General features: G+C 43.6%; 1 protein-coding gene and 1 non-coding gene across 2 annotated transcripts; both read left to right on the top strand.

Annotated features, from left to right (window-relative positions):
* Positions 1-289: 289 nt before the first annotated feature.
* On the top strand, positions 290-17,450 carry LOC104577084 (mitochondrial import inner membrane translocase subunit Tim23). The gene is made up of 7 exons (XM_088526460.1): positions 290-465; positions 826-884; positions 4,124-4,217; positions 4,412-4,496; positions 6,728-6,786; positions 8,565-8,675; positions 16,974-17,450. Exons 1-7 carry the CDS (start codon positions 366-368, stop codon positions 17,087-17,089), a joined length of 624 nt encoding a protein of 207 aa, XP_088382586.1. The 5' UTR covers positions 290-365; the 3' UTR covers positions 17,090-17,450.
* Positions 5,876-6,078, top strand: LOC148594441 (small nucleolar RNA SNORA74). Its single transcript, XR_015913496.1, has one exon. It is a non-coding gene; the product is annotated as a small nucleolar RNA SNORA74 (small nucleolar RNA).
* Positions 17,451-20,935: the final 3,485 nt, after the last annotated feature.

Genomic DNA, 20,935 nt, shown 5'->3' with positions numbered 1-20,935 from the left:
CCGCCTGCGCCTCAGCCGCGCGGCGGCGCCGCCAACGGCCGCGGGGGCCGGGCTGCCCCCCGGGCACGGCGCGGCGCGACGGCGCCTCGGGCCCTGCGCATCCTCTGGGCCGCGGCGCGGCGGGTCGGGGCTCGGCGCGGGGCCGGGGCCGGTCGCGGCACGGGCGGGCGGGCAGCGAGGGGCCCGCTCCAAAATGGCTCCCCGCCCGCCTCTGCCGCTCACCATGGCAACCGCGCTCCGCCCGCCGCCGCCGCCGCGCGGCAGCCGGAAAGCAGCGCCGCGCGGGCGGCGCTTTACGGCGGCGCCGAGGTCGTCGCGGCGGCCGTTGGTGGCGGTTGGCGGCCCGGCCCGGCCCCGGCGGCGCCATGGAGGGCGGCGGCGGCAACTCCAAGGGCAGCGGCCTCGGCGGCCTCTTCGGCGCCGGCAGCGCGGGCTACTCGCACGCGGACCTGGCCGGGGTGCCGCGTGAGTAGCGCCGGGAAGGGGAGGAGAGGAAGGTGAAGGGGAAGCATCATGGCGCGGGGCCGGGCCGGGCCGCCGCCTCCCCCTCGGCCTCGTGTGCCGCTCGGGGCGGCCTGGGAGCGCTTCCTGCTGGCCGGGCCCTCGGCCGGGCCGCCGGGCGCGTGGCAGGAAACGCAGCGCGTACCTGAGCGCGGCGCTCCCCTAAATAGGGATCTCCTGTAGGCGCCTGCCCGTTTTAGCCAACTATGCGGCACAATGACGGGATTCCCATTGGCTCCATCCTCTGGCTCTGCCCTCCTCGACATACTGGGCTTGAAATTATGAGAGAAAGTGTCAATCAGCGTGTTCTTTCTTTTCTTTCAGTAACCGGGATGAATCCTTTGTCTCCATATTTAAATTTGGACCCCAGGTACCTAGTACAGGTGAGAAGAATGGTTGTTTTTATCGCATTGAACTTATTCCCACTGTTGATATGGTATGTACAGAGGCTTCAGAATTCATGCAGTGCTGTATAGCATGTGATTAACTCCTGAAGGCAATGGATGATTTTCAGTACTGTGCTTAAAATCATGCATGGCCCTAGTGCCAAGGCAAGATAACGTCTAGTCTAAGAAAATTAATTCAATAGAAACTAAATGAGGCTACTGTATCAGTATAACAAGCTGTTGCTAGTGAAAAGGAAAAGGTTTTGCTCACCTCTGTTTTCCTTTTTTCCTCCTTGCTCTCAGGCACTTGGCTGCCTCACTGCCCTGCTCCAGTTCTGGCCTTTTTGAGCCCATTCTGCCAGTCAAAACATCCAGAAACTATCCACCCTTTCAATGGGTTATTTTTTTGTACAGTCATGAGTTGGACAGTTCACAAAAGGGGTGACACAGACATGTGCTGTTCCCACAGTGGCTGCAAATTCCTGTAATTCTCCATCAGTTTCCGCCATCACCTTTCATAGCCAAAGTGAGATTGTTAGGAGATAAATCTTTCAGTTTGTATCTACAGAATAATGGGGCTTGGGTACTTAACACAGCATAGTATTTAGTTAACATACAATGGCCTGTAGAGCACTGGAGCAGGTTGCCCAGAGAGGTTATGGAGCATCTTGGAGATATTCAGAAGCCACCTGGACACAATTTTGGGCAATGTGCTCTAGGTGACCGTGCTTGAACAGGGGAGTTGGACTGGCCAACCTCAACCAATCTGTGATAGGCAGTCTTGAGACAAATGAGGAAACATTAATGAAAACGCTGTGTTTTCCTTTTTTTTGTTTTTGTTACATTAAGCATAGCCGAAAAAAGTTTAAGCTTAGTCAATAAGGAAACATGTCTTAATGATTTCAGTTACTTAACTTATGTGTATATGGCTTGCACAAGCAGTGAGGGTGATGGAGCAGTGGAACAGGCTGCCCAGAGAGGTTGTGGAGTCTCCTTCTCTGGAGATCTTGAAGGCCCGCTTGGACACAGTCATGTGTCCCGTGCTCTAGGTGACCCTGCGTGTGCAGGAGGGCTGGACTAGATGACCTCTAGAGGTCCCTTCCAACCTTAAGGATTCTATGATTATCTGTGACCATTAAATTTTGCTAGAGTAGCACAGAAAGTAATCAGTTATATAGTATTTGCTAATCTGAGGCTTTTGTTTCATTTTATTTTTTTTGTCACCACTTTTGCCAATAGAAAGCTGTGAATGCAACTGAGGGAAATTTTTTAAAAAATTGTTTTTCTACTATAAGCTGTTGTGGTCAAAAATACAATATGAAATTCCTCTAAAGGTAGTAAACAAGAGATACACACCTGTCTTAGGTGGATTCACTAGCACAGTTTTCTAACCTGCTGTCTTTGAGTAGTGGGGAAAAAAGGCCTAGTGATTATAAAGATCTCTTCCCAAAATGCCATTTAACATTGTCTCATGTAGCTAGCACAGTATATCTGGAAACAACATTGTATGAGACCAGAATTTTGGTGGCAAAGTTTCTGTATGCTAACTAACAGCTTTAAAATGAAAGGGGCTTTAAAAGAAATTAAGTTTCTGGCATTAATGTCATAACTTAGTGTCATAACTTACAAAATAGATCTAAAAATAATCTCTAGTGTAACAACAATAGGTAGCAGAACAGCATGTGTTGTATGCTCTTGCCATTTGTCACCGAGAAGTACATTCAATTGAATTTCCCTTTATTTGAGAGAAACGTGTTTTGTTTCCCCCCTCCCCCCCCCCCTTTCAGACTGTCAGGTATTAGACCATTGCCCAGATTCTCCATTTTTGGAGATGCTCAAAACCCACCTGGAAACGACCCTACTTTGAGCAGGGGCTTGGACTAGATTAGACAAGATTATCTCCAGAGGTCCATTCCAATCTCGATTACTTTGTTGTTCTAAAAATTAATGGAGTTTTTTTAATGCAAGATTTCAAAATACAAGAGTCTAAATTATTAGCCTTAGAATTTGCTTTGTGTCTTAAAGTATCTGTGGAGGGATGGAGATCCCTTGTTTCTGGCAGAACACCCATTTGCTTTCAGAATGTTGAGTGCACCCTCCTGCCTAGGAGAGTCACCCTTAATGTTTACAGTCTAGTAACACAGTGCCAGTAGTGACACAGACTAGCACTAGTAATAAGCATGAGTCTTACGAGGAGGAACTAGTAATAAACTCCTAATTAATAAATCACACAATTTCTCCAGATATCCAGCTACAGGGAACAATATTACAGGTTCAGTTTGTTCATGTTATTAAAAAAATTAGAAGCCAAATATATACATATATATACACAAATCATCTATACTGTCTGCCACCTTAAATAATTGCTACTCTGGATAATGTGTCAAGTATGGACTAAGAAAAAGGTTCAGAATGCAGTTGAGACTGTGCTTGTTCTAATGATGTACTATTTATATAGTGAATAAACTACAAGTGTGATTGTGGAAAGCACAGAAGCATAAAAAGAGATATTACTTCTTGGGCACCTTATGAGCATACGTACATCTCAGCAAAATCTAAAAAAAAAGTATGCTTTAGTTGACCTTATTTCTATACATATGCTAGTTATCATCCATCTGCTCTTGATATTCTTCTTTTTAGACTGTCTACAAGAACACAAGTCTATTCCTGTAGAAGAATGCACAAATATAACCAAATTACCAACTTCATATTTCACATTCAAAACCAGTGGTGGTCATGAATAAATTATTTGTTTTGTCATATCTTCAAAATAGGTCACTTAGTGCAGTGAATTACTTAATTTTCCTTTAGTTTCCAAGTAGTGAGAAAATCTTAATGCATTACCATAGGTTTCTCAAGGAAAAACAATGCTGTGTAATCAGACAACAGGAGGGTCCCTAAAGAGCAGTTAGCCCTGTATTGCCAGCTTCAAATTATAAAGTTTAATTAAGCAAACATTTGTTAAATAAATGACAGTATGAGTTCCTTGACTGTCTGATTTCATTTTTGGAAAGTTAGGACAGCCAGCTGTTTTTTGAAGATCTTCCTTTGTTCTCATTAACATACATAGGTGGGCTCTTCCCTTGAATGTAGATACCAGTTATTTAGAAACAGTTTGGTTCAGTTTTTCCTTCAGTTCATTTTATGAATGAAAGATTAATAATTTTAAATGCAACTTATATTTTGAAAGGGGCATACATGGAAAATACAAGCTTATCATATTGATCTTTTTCCAGGATACAGATGAGTTTATCCTGCCCACAGGAGCCAACAAAACACGGGGCAGATTTGAATTGGCCTTTTTTACCATTGGAGGATGTTGTATGACAGGTAAGCTGTAGTATTTTTTTTGCCAATTATCCAGGTAGTACTAATGTACCAAACTAATTAACAGGATCTTAAGTGTCTTGTTATTCAGTGTTCATCTATAGATCCAGATAAATTGCTTCAGTCTGAACACCTTCAATATCCTCTCTGCTTCTAGTAGCTATTTTTTAGTACTAAACTAATGTTATTCTAACTAGGAGCAGCATTTGGTGCACTGAATGGCTTGCGGCTTGGCTTGAAGGAGACACAGAATATGGCATGGTCAAAACCTAGAAATGTACAGTAAGTACTTAATCTCAAAAATACACACATTAGTTACATAGTTCCGTTTCAGTGAGGGATAATAATCAGTATCTCCTCTGACTTACCTTAAATATTTGAGAAAGTAACTGTTTCTTTGATATTTGCTAGAAATCTGCTTCAAAGTTAATATTTTTTTTGGACATTGAAATATTCCCAAAATGCCCATTTTGAGGCATGTTTTGCTTTCACTTTCCCTAGAGTAAGTTCTCATAGAACTCCTGACCTTTCCAAAACTGAAAGAGATTAAAATGTAGAAGCTGGGCCTGCCCAATTTTGCATTAGGGACAACCTAGGTGTGTGCTAGCAAGTGTTGGATGGTGCAAGTTTTTCTTGATTATGGCTTCCACAAACACTCAGAGCATTCCCATGTTGTCACTGCATCTGAATATCTGAAAGAATCCAGTAAAGAACATTTTTTAATGCAGAATGCTTCTGCTTCTAAAATTATAAAGTATCAGTTGATTAAACATAACAATAGGAAAAATTCGTTACCTGTGAGGGGGACATAGGAACCTAGAGGAGTGAGATAACTGAGGGAAAACATTTTCACTCTTTCACAGTGCTTTGGAAGAAGGGAATATTAGAGGACGCTAATATTGATTGGTACTGTTTGGAGTGGCTCTGCTCCTTTTTAAATGCCGTTTTTATGTTCCTCTTCCATTTCTTTACCCATCTCTACAATTAAAAATGCAGTTAAAAATTAAAAACTCCTCACTATAACTATGACTCTTCCATAATCTTCTAAATGAAGAAAGGTGTATTTTATGAACATGAAATGAGCGAAGTCCTACAAAAACATTTTGTCAAGCTCTGATGAGTGAAGCCCAGCAGGTGGCAGTCAGGACACAGTTAGTTCTTACCATTCAAGGGAGAAGGCACATTGAAGGTCATCACCTTGAAATGGCATGTTAAGTTCCATGTTTTCCTTATCAGATAGGAAAAAAGATGCCTGTCTAGATTTTCCTTGACTATTTTTGTGTATATTGAGATTTTTTTCTGACCTGGAATTTTGCTATTAATATTTCCATTGTCAAATATCTCACATTGTAATTATTAAAATTACAAACTTTCTCATCAGTTCAGAACTGAATTAATGTTAACAAAATCGACAGGGGGAGGGAAACAGGATGGAAGTTAACTAGTACACTAGCTTCTTGTTTTTCCCTCTTTCTCCCCTCCCCCCACATTTGAGACTGAATTTTTCCATAAGCATTTAGTTCATTACCTACCCATACCGTGTAATGGCTTATCTCCTAGTGAAAATAAAACAAAAAATAAGAGAAAAAAAAAAAAAGGAAAAGTAACATTCTCTAATGAGAATATAACATGCAACACTTTGCATTAAATGATGAGCTATTCCCAGTGGTAGTCAGCTGTCCAGGGCAGTACCATGCCTGTGATAGTGTTACACTGCTGGGAGATAAACGTCAGTCATTTCTTCTGGCTGTTGTTGTCACCGTTCTGGAGACGGCTGATGCCAGAAGGAAGTACTATTATGCTTCTGTGAGAGCATACTAAGGATATGCTACACCTCTTTAGTGCTAGTCCGGAAGCATACATGCAGAAATACTCAGTGCTCTTTGCTCTTGTTGTGTGTGCCGCCCTGGAGAAACAGATGTGAAAGCCTGCCTCTTTTCTCCCTGACATGCTTTTGTTCAAGCTTTGGTTCCCATCCCATTTTTTCAGGCCGCAAGGTGCTCCCTCAAACATGGTCACTGACTCCATCAGTCACACCTGCTAGGGGAGGGCTCTAGCTTTCCTGGAGCTCTCACAGCCCCTGAAGTCAGTCTAAGTGTATCAGTCAGTCTGGATAAATACATACAGTCACTGTAAGAAGAAGTTTTATTGACTAGGTTACTGGAAAGTCATGTTAAGGGAGAGAATTAATTCTTAGTAGTACCAGTTAAACTGGAAAAGAGGAAGATTTTCTTAAATCTTGACAGGGCTAAATATTTACCAACATTGCACACATTGCTGTTTGTAATAGGCATAGTAGAGCAGATCACATATTACCAGTATCTGTGCATTTTCTTCCAGTTCTATGTACCTTTGATTGTTTCTTTGCGTAGTTACTCCATTTTAATTGATAAAGCAAATGCACAGAATAAACACTTTAAGCCTCAATAAACCTCAATTTTGCAGCTTATGACTCTACCTCAATATAAATGCAGAGAACTAAAGCTTTTAATATATTTTAAACTATCTTATAGAATTCTAAATATGGTGACAAGGCAAGGAGCATTATGGGCTAACACACTGGGATCTCTGGGTAAGTAAACTTGCTATTTTATATTATAGAGTAAGCTTAATTCATACAGATAGACCTTTTTAAAGGGCAAGAATATCCTTCAAAATTTTCATCATCAAATCTGCTAGGAAAAAATCTGCAACTTTTTTCCTTTGGATCATAAAGAAATATCAAGTAAGCATTAGAAAAAAATTAATGACACTCAGAAAAGTTTAAGCACAGGTACCTGGAGGCATGTAATTAGAAAACAATTTAGTATACATTAGAAAACAACTTAATGTAGTATGTTGACAGATTAGACAAAGAACAAAGAAAATGATCAAGAGTCTGATGTACAAGAATAAAAAAAACTTTTCAATGAGATAAGCTTTGGAAAAAATCCCACCATCTACCTCAAAGGTGACTCTAGAGGACTTCATAAATATCTGTGAAATAACTGGTGCACTAGAGAATACAAGTTTGTTTTTCTTTAGCCTTAAAACCACAAGATGCTCAGTTACTGTGAAGGAAGAAATCCAAAACTAATGCAAAAAGATTATTTTGGAATAGATAGAAAATAGATTAGTTTGCTGTTTAGTCCAGACATCCACTTTTGATGCCTTGTGTAGAGGCAGTGGTCAGAGCTGGGGTCCTGAACTACATAGAGTATAGCCATTCACATGTTGGGGTGTATATTGCCTATATTTTTTGTATTGTAAATTTTGGAGAAAAAAACAAAAACAGATCAAAACAAGCCTGAAAACAGAGGTGTTGGCACACTGCAGTTCAAGGTTCCAGGGTAAGTGAAACATTAACATATTTTTCCAGCTGTATTTGAAGAAAGATTACTCAAAAATGTTTGTAGGTGTGTTCCATTAACAAATTATTGTTTTTTCTTTTAAAATGTGACCTCTCAAACATAGCTTTAAACAGAATGTAGTATTTTAGGAGCTGATATTGCTCCAGAAATTACCAGAAAAGTTCCTTGCAAGGAGGTGAGGTATTTTGCATTTCAGTTCACTTGTGCAAGTGCTTCTGTCACTCGGATTTCTTTGTCACTGCTGTCAATTTTTGTCATTCTATTTTTAAAGAAGGATAGCAACAACTGTATTAAAGTATTTCAAAATATTTTGTTGAATAAAACTCATCCTTCTCATTGTAATACTACATGTACTAAGACCAGGTAAAAACATCCTTACTTATGTTGAGTGGAGAAAGATGCTACTTTTCCTCCCATTGACTGTAATATGCTTGCTTATAAAGGAATTAACATGATTTTTAACAGAAGTGTTTCTTATTCTGGAAGAACAGAGAAAGAATGAAGTCATATAGTGTATTTTTCTGCTATGATGAAAGGACATACTCTCCTGTTCTTTGTCAGCATGAAAGATTTAATACTTGACTGTATCACAGTGCTTGGTGGGCAGGAGAGTCCCCTTCAAAAGGCATGATTTATATGTGCATCCCTGCTAAAAGCCTACACACTTCTCTAATCCATTTGCTATCAGTTCCCAAAGCTCTCTAGGGCTCAGGACAAAGGTTTTGCATGCAGGCAGAGGTGGAGTTGCCCTGTCAACCCAGCGTCATTAAAAATGTTATTTTATTACCAGACCCTGACTGGAAAATTAAATGTTATCTGTAAAATTAAAGTAGGGTTGGGGAAGGGGAAAAAAAAAAAGAAGCTTTTCCCCCTTTAAGAAAAAGTATATACTTTAGAAGCATAGCCTAAATAGTCAAACAGAGTCTGAAGTTTAAGCCTTATTTTGCAGAGGATGGGAGTTAGTTTGGTTTAATTTTTCAATGTTTCTTTTCTTTTCCAGCTCTGCTTTATAGTGCATTTGGAGTAGTCATTGAAAAAACACGAGGTGCAGAAGATGACCTGAATACCATAGCTGCTGGAACTATGACAGGAATGCTGTACAAAAGCACCGGTAGAGTGTCCCTTTTGTCCTTTATCCGAGCTATTAGAAAGTCAGTTCTTTTTCTAAATACATCCCTGCTCTGAAAATTACAGTGGGGGGGAAAAAAAAAAAAAAAAGTTTCATTTGTAGCAATCAGCCTATGTGCTGTGTGTTCCTTTTCCTCTCTCTTCCTTTCAGAAGTTATTTCAGTTTGCCTGCATAGACTAGTGGACTTGAGAGACTGTTTCTAATTCTTGCTATATCTGAAAAATATCACTAAGCATAAACTGGATTGGGTATATTAACTGAGCACTTAAATGTTTGCTCAGATTTAAAGTAACAGACAGTTCAGCTTGCATCACTGTTATTATTCCTATGCAAGCCTGAAAGAAACCAGTTGAATTTGTCTATAAATGTATAAATACATTTTTTTTTTAAAGCACAAGTTTCCCTTATGTAGCTGTAGTTTTTAGGAAAACAGTATGCTGTTTGGGAGTATTAAACTATTAGGCCTCAGTTACCTGCTAGATTTATTTGTACCCCCCAAAAAAAGGAAAAATAAATTGATGCCATCTAATTTTGAAGTTAAGCAACAGTAATGAGAAAGATTAGAAGAAGCAAGATTTTGACCTTCTCTAAGCATATATGAAACCATCTAGGATCCTAAATATGGTTTATGAAAAACATTTTCTAAATAATGGTTTAGAAATTGCTTTCAATAAAGTAAAAAAATCAGAAGTTCAAATTTAACATAAATTCCCCCCTCCAAAAAAAAAAGAGAAAAGATTGTGGTAAATGTTTTATAAATCCATATCATTAGAATATCTAAAAGGAAATTAATTTCTTTTTAAAGAAATATACATAACTGTTTGTGAAACTGCCAAATCTTTGCATAACGATCAAAACCAACAAAAGGTTATTTGAGAACAGCATGGATTTGAGGTTAGTTTGTTGCTGAGTATCAAATTGTTTACAGAAGAAAGAGTTTGACCTCCATCAGCAGAACTTCTGTTAGTAGGTTTGACAGGCTGAACATTGGAGGCCATAATTAGAGAAGTACTACCTACCACAGTGTGGTGAGGGGCAGAGGGGAGTATTTTATGAGTTTCAAGGACCTTAATAAAGGTTTGGCTATGTGATTCACCTGTATTTTACAGCACAAATACTAGAACTAACCAGTGTGATTTTTACATGACTAACTGAGCCTCAGTGTCTGGCTTTATATATGGTCAGCTTTATATATGGGGGCAAAACAAGTTGAGAAGCCTCATTTTCTTGTTGGTCTTGAGCAACTGAAACAAGAATTAATCAGCTTTTGCAGCGTCATAACTGCTCAACCTTGCAAGGCCATATAGATCTCATGTAATCAGTTACTTATTTAGGATTTTGTAATTGGTATGTCACATTGCAAGCAAACAGCTGGTTAGGACAGCAGGATAGGAGTTCAATGTGTTCTGTAGGAAGTTATCATTCAGAACTGTCTTACACTTAGCAGAAGTCTCCCCCTTGCTTTGTCTTTCCTTCTTGCTTTGTCTCCACTGTTTATATCACCTTTTCCTGTCACCTTTTGCCAGAATGCCCTTCCTAATTCTCTCCAGTAAAATCTTCCCTGTAAAAACGTTATCTTTTGCCAGCATCAACAGATAATGGAGGAGGGGGGGAATGACAGTGGGGAGAGTGCTTTTAATTTAATGCAAATGATTGGCACATGTCTGGGATATATATTAAATTTGTAGTTTTTTCCACATTACAGGGAATGCTAGGGCATTTTAAAAATGAGTATATAAAGGCTGGCAAAGACATTTTTGTGCTGAACCCCCACTCTTCAGCAATGGCTGGCAATTCCCACGCACGCCCCATTTCAAAGCAAGTCTGTTCTATAAATCCACCAAGAGTGAATACAGATGTGGTACAGACAGTGCTGTTGAAGGGTGATGAGATTTGTTATCTAAACAAATTCCAGTTTTTACATTTCGTCCTTGTAGAGGTATTGATCATTGCTAAAATGCTAGCAGTTAGACCCAAGAGACTTTCCGAAGCTCCAACACTCTAATGCCTTGGATTGCAAGCAGTTCTTCAGACTACTTAGCACACAGCTTGTGCGAGGATGAAAGAGCTTTAAAAAAAAAAATCTGCATGTGAGAGCTGGAAGTACCACCCTCCTGTGTAAGGCCCCATTGGGAGTGGCCTTAGTCAGTGAAAATTCTGAAAATTCTTTGCTGTATGTGACTAAAGCAGTTAAGTCTTCCGATGATCCTCCAAGCAGTAAGCAGGAGACTTATTTTGCCATTATAAATGAAGCTGTGCCATACAATCTTCTTCAGAATTCTGTAAGGCTTAGAATGCAAGCAGAATAGTAACTGGAGAAGCTTCAAAACAGTACACTGGCTGATCTCTTATCCAAAGGGATCTAAAGCTTTCATATTTGCTTGAGGAGGAGTTTACTGCTGGGATTACTTACTGGTGTCTAGTCAAACATAGCAATCAAAGCACAGTGTTAACTCAGTAAGCTAGACTTTCAACTTCGTGCAAGCTGCATTTTGAATTCACAATTTAACCTGGATGTTCTGGATAGCAGTTAAGAGTAGGATTTAAAAATAATAATAAAAAAAAAATCTCTTTTTGTTCCTTTGCCAGTGGCTTATGAATTAGAAATGTTGCAATAATGCTCTGAGCTATCAAACAGAACTTAATTTGTTTAGTTTTCCCAGATAGAAGCTATCTTCTAACTGCCCTTATAACTATCCTTATTGCTATGCTGGAGAGACTAGTTCTCCTCCTTTGGCTCCCGGTGAGTCTCCAAAAGTAGAGTCAATTTCTAAGAAAAGAGCATTTATCCTTTGTTTTCAGAAACTATACACTCAAGCAAAACTCCTTGTATTTAAAAAACAAAACAAACTTGGACTTGATCAAAACTATTCCATTTCCACTAAAATGAAATATGACTTCCTAATTCCACTAGGATGGATTTTCCAGTTAGTAAAGAAGTTATGTATTCTTCAACTTCAAAAAAGGCAGAAATTAAAATCTACTGTGCTAAGTTTTATTATGATATATGATACAAAACACAAATACTAGCACAAATCTTAAAGCAAACAAGTATTTAGCCCCTTCTCACATACTTTTTCCTACATCCTCCATTTCAAATCCAACAACTTTGGCATAACTGCATTCATCTCTGAAAGCAGCAGTGGTTAAGGAGGCAAACAGTGTTAGAAAAGAGCAAAATCAGAAGCTGATAGTCACTGTACACTCTGTCACTCCCGCACCCTTCTATCATGTAAGTGCGTACACCATTCCAGTCATCATATCTTGAAGGATATAGCTGGATAAGAACTTTACCGACCTCGGGAAGCATATGCTGTTGATCAGTCAGGAAAAAGATACTGAGCTTGGTGGGACTTTGGACTGCCTCAGCGTCACAGGCATTAATATCTTGTTTATTGGCCCTCTTGAAAATGAATTCCTTAGGCAGAAATTTAAACAACCTTTAACTCATATTATAGAACATTATAGGTGTTCTCTCCCTTTTTTTCCCCTTTGGAAGTTAGGGGAATAAAAACAAGAGTGAACTAATGCTTAGGACAAGCTGGATCCACTTGTTTTACTGTACTGCAGCGCGGTACGAACCTGATGCTAGATAGACCATCTCATGCTGCTTGTACAGTCAGTGTTAGAGAACGTGGTGCATGAAGGCATGTGTCTGAAGAGAAGGGAGACACATGCCAAGGATAACTAAAAGTTACCCTTCTGAGACCTCAGAACACAGCCCTAAAGACAGGGCATTACAAACTATGAGCTAAATCTTCCATTACTAGCAATAAAATTGGACCAGAGTCAAAGATAAGTTTGGTGACCTTCAGTGGGCAGGAGCACAGGGCAACGGAGTTAACTAAGTACATGTGGAACTGTAATAGTCTCTTTCCTTTATACTCATGTACATTTTCTTTTGGTACAAATGTTTTGTTGTTTTCCTGGGATGACAGGAAAACATTTACAGACAGCTACAGTTACAGCCCTGCAGGAAAATTAACTAAAGAATTTGCTTCTGAGCTGCGAGCATGGAGCCCATTAGGCCTTCAGAAAATTGGAACCTCTGTTAAAACCTCCTTTTAGTATGAAAGCAAGCCTACAGGCTGATTGCTCAAACACAAGTTTGTCAAAAGGGTTTTGCTTAAGATCTGAAACAAGGAGTAGAATATGAGATCCCATATTCTAGAAGAATAGAATAAGATGAGAATAAGATCTTGCATGAAGGAACTTGTTGAGGCTGTCTTTGTTATTCAAGAGCTAACCTCTACGAATAAACAGGGAACATGAGTGTGGTGCTGCCTTCTGCCCAGTCCCAGAGCAGAAACAGGTCTCCGCTCTCCCTGCATTACCCAGCCGCAGGGTTCGTGCTGCCACTGCTGGGAACTGCAGGCTGCTGCTGTTTGCACTCAGTGGGAGAAGAGTAATTTAATACATGCAGAGTAACCCTATCAGTTTTAGTACCTATCAGCTTCTAAGGGAAAATGTAAATTCTTCCGCTTTTTCTAATGTAGCCATCTCTCTAGTTATTGTAGGAAAACTTCCCTATTTCAGGCTGTTGCTTCTGTATTTTAACCACACAGCTGTCTTAGTTGCAGCAGTTTGAAAAGGAAACATGTTTGGTTAGTGTTTCCTGTTGCAAAAAAGTCACATTTTCAGTACAGTAATTACTGTATCCACAGACTTAGCCCACACTTATGAGACTTCACACAAATCCCATAGGGCAGCAGGAAGAAATTTCTAGAATCTTCTCCTATCATAGGGCCACCCACAAATACCCACCAAACAGCTATGCCCTATGGTTCAGATGGTCACAGAGCTCTGCTTGAAGCTGGAGCAGACTGAGGTTGCTTTGTTATGTCAGAAAAGTTAAGCCTTGTGAACCATTTAAAAATAGCTTATGGAAGCCCAAAAGGAGAAAAAAAATATAAAAAAAATAAAAAGGTTTGAATTCTAAACATCTGAGATAGAGACCAAAGCCAGAAAACTAATCACAAATTAACTGTTCCACTTTTGTTCAGCATAAATATAGGAGTCTGGGCTTCCAATTAAGGTGTTGCTCCTAGTGTTCACCATTGGATAGTTCTTGCTTTTAAGAACATTTCCTAGGAGGTCTAAGGTGACATATTCTGAAAATCTTAGCTATTTAATAGAGGCGTTAAAGTCTTAAACTGGATATGTTCCCTCCTGTTGTGCAATGTTGATTATAGTTTTCCCTACTATAAAAGTGGGTGAAATGCAGTATTTGTGAGCAGGCCATGCATCAAACTGTACAAAGTTGGATTGCTGGATTGCTCTGGGTCTTTGCACAGCATTTAAAAAAGCAGATTTTAAATGCATAGGGGAGGGAGAATACTCTATGGTGAAAGGCTGCATCGTCTTAAACCTAAGAAAAGTTCTCGTTTAGAGAGCATCAGAGGCATCTTTAGAAACCCATGGCAGCTTCTCAGCTATCTTGCAAGTTGGCTGATGTTCAGCTACCTGCTTCCAGAAGTGTCTGTCAGCTGGCACTTAAGAGTTATCTTGTCCTGACATGCAAGCCGAGGTGCTTCCAGCCATGCTTCTAGCAGGCTTTGCCGAGGCAGACTTGGTATCTCAAGCTTGCAGAGGGTGATTGCAGAGGAGAGGTGAGAACTTGTCTATCGTGCAAACACAGCTGGCATGGGAGGGGGGAATTTTAACAACTCGTCTCCACAGAGACCTTAACACTTCCTGCCCAGCAGCTGGGCTGTGCTCTGCCTTGCACTGCTCTAGGATGCCTGCACAGACCCGGAGGTGTTGACTCAAATACTTGCTAGCCAGATAGGAAAAAGAAAAGCTTTTAAAAAATACTGTGGATTTTGAGACAGACATTACAACTAAAACTAAATTACTGGTAAATGTTTAAATGTTTGTGGCAGAAGCATAGTGAACCTGCTAAGAAACTGTTACGCATTTTCTTCTGGGCGTTTTTCCCAGCTTGCTGAGCAGTGCCCCCAGAGCAACTGCACAGGTGCACCCCCAGTTAATGAAGAACTTCCACTGAGGTGACCCTTAGCTGCATGCAGACCTACAGGCTGTTGTGGTTGGTACTTGCAAGGCAGCTTAGCTATCCAAATTAGAGAAAGTGTTTTTCTTGTACCATCAAAGCTTCCCAGAAGCCAAAACCAGACTCGGTCAGCTCCCAGTCTGTTTTCCATGAGAAGAATAGGTGCTTAATGGGCAGAAGATTTGAACTTGGGAGGGAGGAAAGACTGCAGGATAGTCACAGCTCTGTCCTACCTTGTGCTCTATGAGGGAGTTCCAACTTTCTTGCATTTCCCTGTGTACTGGCCTGGGTAAGAGCCCTCTTTTGCCATTTCTCCTATGAGCTCCTAAGGTAAAGGGCAGAGGTAGGGGGGAAAAAAAATTAAATAAATAAATCTAAGGTTGTATTCATTTTCCCAGAAGTAGTGAAGAGGTGGAGGTTTTATTGATTCTCTCACATATTTGTTTTGCACAAAGTGTCCTTTAAATTTCACTTACAGCTTTTGGCCAGAAGCTGGTTGCTGCAGAACAGTTCTGTGTACCCAGCTGCAAGCTCTTCATGTGGAGGGGGAAAGAAATGTTTGCCACAAATTCAGGATTATCAAAAACAGAGGTGTGCATTCAGGTTCCTAGATCCTGGTAAGGCCTCTAGACGAGAGCTAAGGCTTTCATTACTGTTCAGAGCTTTGCTGAGAGCTGTTAGGTTCTCTGCAGCTACAGCAGGAGAGGCTCTCAGGGAGGCTTTCTGGAGATCTGGCTAGCCCTTTTGCCAGGAAGGGCCCTCAGACCATCAGAGTCCAACTGCAAAGGTTCTGGAAAGAAGAGTCAGACACAACCTCTAGTACCACATCCAGCTGCTGTGAGAAATGACCCATAGGGCTAGTCCAACTTCTGCTAACCCCTCTACAGCTTCCTGCTTTCAGCACATGCCTGGGCAGTATAAGCAAGCAGCACCCAGGAGGTTCTGCTTAGGCTGGCAGCACACGTACCCGTCCCAGGCTAGCTGGCGCCAGCAGCTCCTCACCCTGTACAGGCCTGAACGCGGTCCAGGGCGAAGACTTTATGGCCCACAATGAAGAGATAACCACCACACGCCCAGATTAGCAGGATGCGTTTCCTTTCAAGTCTGAGCAACTCAAATTGCACAGTCAGTTTCACTACTAAAGCAGGCAGGCTTTATCTGGAAATGGCCCTGTTCTGTATTCCGTACACATTATCAAAGTGCTCCATTTGGGATTGATAAACATTGAAGTATCAAACTTAGTGAAGCTTTCCTACATGTTGAGGCTCATGGGTTCAGGTGTTCCTGCACGTATGCTGTATTCTGGGAATGTTTCCAAGACAGTCTAAACTACTGAGAAGGAACAAGAGTGATCTGCTGGTCAGTAAAAGCAGCATGGCAGAAGTCTCCTCCTCTGCTCTACATCCCAGCCTTGACACAGGGAGTGGAGCATGGAGATGCCATCTGACTCCTCGCTCCAATCAGCTGTGCTGGTAGCAGCCAACAAGTGTGTTTACCTGCACAACCACTCGTGAAAGTCTGTCTGAAAATTAAGCCTTTTTCTTCTGAAACTGTTGATTTTATTGTGTGCAATTAGGTTTTGGTCATGATTGACAAGATAATTTGGAATATTAATACCAGTGTTTTTTAAAAAAGTGGATGCTTGTTAATTTCCCTTTCATCTACTTTCCCTTTTTCTTCAGAAATTCCCCAGACCTGAAAGCAGTGGTCAGTTCTATGCACTGGCCCTCATGAAGCTTGGGTGCCCCAGATCACGTCCACATCAGCTGCTTTGTGATCACTTACTTCCACCCTGCCCTTTCTCATCCTCCCAAGCAACTGCTATAACTGACAAACACGATTATTACTCTTCAATTGAAATTCTAGATTTGAGACTCAAAACAGGAAAGATTGTATCTGCATATGAGCATCTGTTATGAGGATAGGAAAAAAAAAAAGTGGGTAAAGTAGAAGTTAGGAAAAGCCATGTTTGCTTCCCATGTTCTGTAGTGATTTAAGGCAGTGGTGTTAGAATTGTTTGAGAGGCACCTCAGCCAAACCAGAGTCAGGAGCAGGAGCAACCCATGTTTCAGAATCTGGCAGTACATTTGCAGGGCCTGTAAAACTCCCCCAGGTATCCTGTCCAGAAGGTTCTTCACAAAAGCAAAATTGTGTTGTACCTAAGATGCTTGTGGATTTCAACAGCTCGTGGAGTTGCTGCAGTTGGCTGTTTCCCTGTATGTAAGCTAATAGGCCCTTAATCTTTCCCCTTTCCCCTCCCCTCTCCACAGGTGGAGTGCGTGGGGTGGCACGAGGCGGCATCATGGGTCTGACCCTCACAGGCCTCTACGCTCTCTACAACAACTGGGAGCACATGAGGGGCTCCCTGGCGCGGCAGTCCCTCTGAGCAGGGCCCCGGCGCTGGGCAGAGGACACGCTCCACCGTCACCAAGGCAATCGGCTGACATCTGTCTGGTGCCCCTTCCTATTTTATTGACAACTCGTGCGAAACTGAAGGAAACTATCATGCTGGGAGCAACCTCCTGACACCGCTGGGCTGGACCGGCCCTTTCCTTCCTGCCAGCCGGGAGCTGGAGGCCGCAGTGCGCATTGGACCTGCAAGCAAGCAGAGCGCCTGGCAGGACGCAGGCTCCCCGAGACCTCCCCAGGCAGCCCAGGCCGGGGCGGCGAGGGCACGCGGGCCCAGAGCTGCGCCACCAGGCTCGCCCAGTCGCATGTACTGCTGCGCAATAAAGTTTGTGTCCACAGAGCCGGTCACTGCAGTCCTTCACCGTGCACCACCCCGGCAGGCAGCGCCCAGAGCGAGCCAGGCACGGCTTGCTATTCCTGCAGCACAGGGTAAGCTCCTGGAAGGGGTGGCAAATAAAAAGGGTGGTACTTAGGCTATAGGTCTTCACATGCTTTGCTGTTCTTACTGCTGCTGAGGCAAGAGACTGCCAACTGCAGAGGCTCTCTTACTGCTTAGTTTTGAAGGGCTGATGTGATACAATCCTGAGAGAATTGGTGGGTGGGAGGAAGTGAACCGATGGGCTGATTGTATCCTGCTGTGAGGTGATGGTGAGACAGAACTGGGGACTCTGCTCCATTACTCTGACTCTTCAACAGTGTTACACCACATGTAGGGCAACGTTTGCAGCTAAACTAAGCCATAAGCGGTTATTTGATTCAATAGCTTGAGTTACTGTGTGCTAGCTTAGGCCCCAGATTTTATATAGAATCTATAAACAGTAAAACAGGTCTGAAACAACATGAAAGGAGAGAAAGCAAAGAGAAAAATGCAGAGTTTGGGAGGTGACAATGCAAAACAAGGGGGTGCTTTACTTGGGCACTTCCTGCTGAAACAGCTCCTGCGAGTGTACCCAACAGCATAGAAATAACAGGCAGCCAAGGGAAGAAGACAGCACTTACCTTCCTCTGAGAAGTAGCAGAGCTTTGTCCCAAGGCTGCTTCCTTGGGGAGGAGGAGGCCTCTGAGAGGAGCTTGTTATAGCGAGCGGGAGGGCTCTCGCTAACGAGCCTCCGCAGCTGAATTCAGTGTGCCTGCCTTGGCCACGGTGCAGAGCAGGCGCCGTGTGCCAGTACCTAGTTGGATCTGTGTGAGGGAAGGAATACAGGTTTTTTTCTGACCCCTTTTATAAGTGCTGTTTTCTGTTAATCCTTACTTAGGTTCTGCTTTTTTTAGCAGGTTGTACATTGCTGTTCTGGTGTAAGCACTGGGCCTCCTCACATGCGTTTTTCACGGGCTGTCCCAGCAGAGCATCTGCGTCCCAGTCGCAGGCTGCTGCAAGGTGACCCGCGCAGCAGCCCCACGGTGCCGTCGGGTGGGATGTCTGCAGGTGCCCGCATGGCCTCCCCATGGCTGCCCTTGGCTCCCTTCTTGCTGGGCGCCCTTGCTGTGCACCTGCACTGCTGCCCTTCAGCGTGAGGGAGAGCACCGTTGGCTGCCAGGGCACGTGCCGTATGTGTCTGAGCTGAGCAGCACGTCAGTTGGGTTTGACTTTGCTAGAGGCTTTCTCGGTGCGGAAGTTTGACCTGGGAGCTCTCTGCCCCTAACTGACCTGGGAGAGCCGCAATCATCCCATGGCCTCTTTCCTTTGGGTTCAGTGGGAAGAGTGTAGAAACGAGCTCCTGAGCTGAGCGTTGCTGTGACCTCGAGGCCAGGCTGGCTGCTAGGACAACCTCGTGCGTTATCTGCTGCGCAGTAACCTCTGTTTCCTGGAACGGCCTCGGGGCAGAGCAGAGTGCGTTTGTCTCAAATAGCTTTGCTTCCAAGGCTGCCAGAAGCCTTGCTTCGTAGCCTGGCTGCCTACAGCGGAATGAACTGTACCGAGTGAGTTCAGTGCAGCCCTGAACGTGCTGAGGTACGACCATGCTGTATGGCCCGGAGTCTCCAAAGCAAGAAGTCCCTCCTGCGGGTTGGAGGTATGGGGTCTAGGACCCATCCTGATGTTCCCTGTTAGGACTTGCTGGGTCCACAGCCCCTGAGCAGTTGATGCAGGGTTGTTACCAAAGGCTGTGACCCATGTGGCCTCACTCCCCTACCTGGGTAAAAGCGGCCTGGGAAGATCCTGGAGGAGCAGCCAGACTCAGCAAAGCAGCGAGACGCCAATCTCCGTCCCTGGATTAGATTTGGCTTTGGATGTCCTGAGTCTTAGCAAGGAAAGTTGCCAAAGGCAGAGAAGCGTTTCAGAGGAGGATGAGCACAGGAGAGTTGGAAGGGGCAAGTGATAAGTTAGAACAAAGGCTTTAAGTCGGCTCACGCGTATACAGAGACTGAGGAAAGGAGGAGACAGTAATACAGGAATAAAAGGAAGTAAAACGAAGCTGCAGCCATAGGATCTGGTGAGCACGTGCTGGTCCTCCTGTGGTGATGTACATGGATGTGAGTGTGGGAGATCTTGGCCATCTTGTAGCTGCTTATTCTGCCTGTGGTGCTACGTAGGCCGCCTAGTTTTGCCAACACTGGTGGCAACTTGCTGTCCTGTAGCAGCCAGTGATGGACTTGGAGCTGCTGGCTGTCCTAACATCTCTTGCACTTGGTAAAGCAGTTTTTGTGTAATCTAAGGAATTGAGAAAGGCAAACCACTTTTATGATTTCCCATCAGCTTATCAAACTTCTTATGGTTGGGGGAATTTGTTGAAAAAAAAAAAATCTCTAGTCCCATGGTGGGACTCTCCAGTGTCCTGGCTGGAGCAGAGGCTGAGTGTCACCACATGGGGGATGTGTATGTTAGGGCAGTAAAAAGGACGCAGTGCTCCTATCCTGTGCATCCCAGGGCTGATCTCGGACTGGAAAAGGGGCGGGGGAGGAGCCCTTTTTGGATTTTTGGACTGTTACGGTTGTGCAGAATAGTCTAGATTGAGTTAGGGAGGTTGTGTGTTTTCAATGGAGTTTTAGGGAAACTCCACTAGCCTTGCCCTGCACAAGGTCAGACACAGCCAGGATTGTGAACACGCACCCCACCACAGGATCCCAGACCCTTTTCGGTGGTTTCCAACTGTCCTCAATGTTCCTTGCGTGCCCCTGGGCTGTCTCTGGCACCAAGATCCCCCCCTCCCCACCCCAGTCCTGCACTGGGGCCAGACTTGCAGCAGGAGCAGGAGGTGCTGGGCAGTCTCGTGCCCAGGAGCCCTTCCCGGGGCACATGCTCAGGAAGGGCCCCCCTTCTCCTCTGGCACCTCCTTTGAAAGGCCTGAAGCAGCAGTAACTTCTGTCTGGTAAAGGCTGCCCCGGGCTTCACCCACCTGTGGCAAAGGAAAGGGGTTTGCAGGGCACCCGTGCCCTTCCTCCCTGCTCCTCCCCATGGTTCCTGAGGTCAGGTAGGAAGCGGGCACGCTCCTGCCGCAGGGTATCAGGGCCAGGGCAGGAGGTAGCCTGGAGCTGCTGCTTCCCCCTCAAGGCAAGCACCTTCCTGCTATGGGAAGAGGGGGAGGTGGCTGCGCGCAGGGAAGCGGAGTTGGCCTTCAGGAGGGGACTCCCCATCGCTCAGTGCAGAGCCTCAGGCCGCTGATCTTCTCGGTCTGGGGAAGTTCCTCAGCTGTTTGTAACACCACAAATAGTCATTCTGGGGTAGGTGGAAGGCTTGTTTTCCCTGTGACTCATAGGAGATACCATGTGCACATCTCCATCTAACACAAACCCTAGTCTTTTCTTTCTTTCTTCTTAAATGTGTTTTTACACAACCCTGTGAAACCCAAGGCACAGGGGTAGGAAAGGTGCCAGCCACAGCCGC

This window comes from Tinamus guttatus, unplaced genomic scaffold (assembly GCF_059628265.1).
Source record: "Tinamus guttatus ecotype Peru unplaced genomic scaffold, ASM5962826v1 Tinamus_guttatus_pri_ptg000246l, whole genome shotgun sequence".
Taxonomy (NCBI): domain Eukaryota; kingdom Metazoa; phylum Chordata; class Aves; order Tinamiformes; family Tinamidae; genus Tinamus; species Tinamus guttatus.
This window is presented reverse-complemented; position numbering and strand designations above follow the sequence as displayed.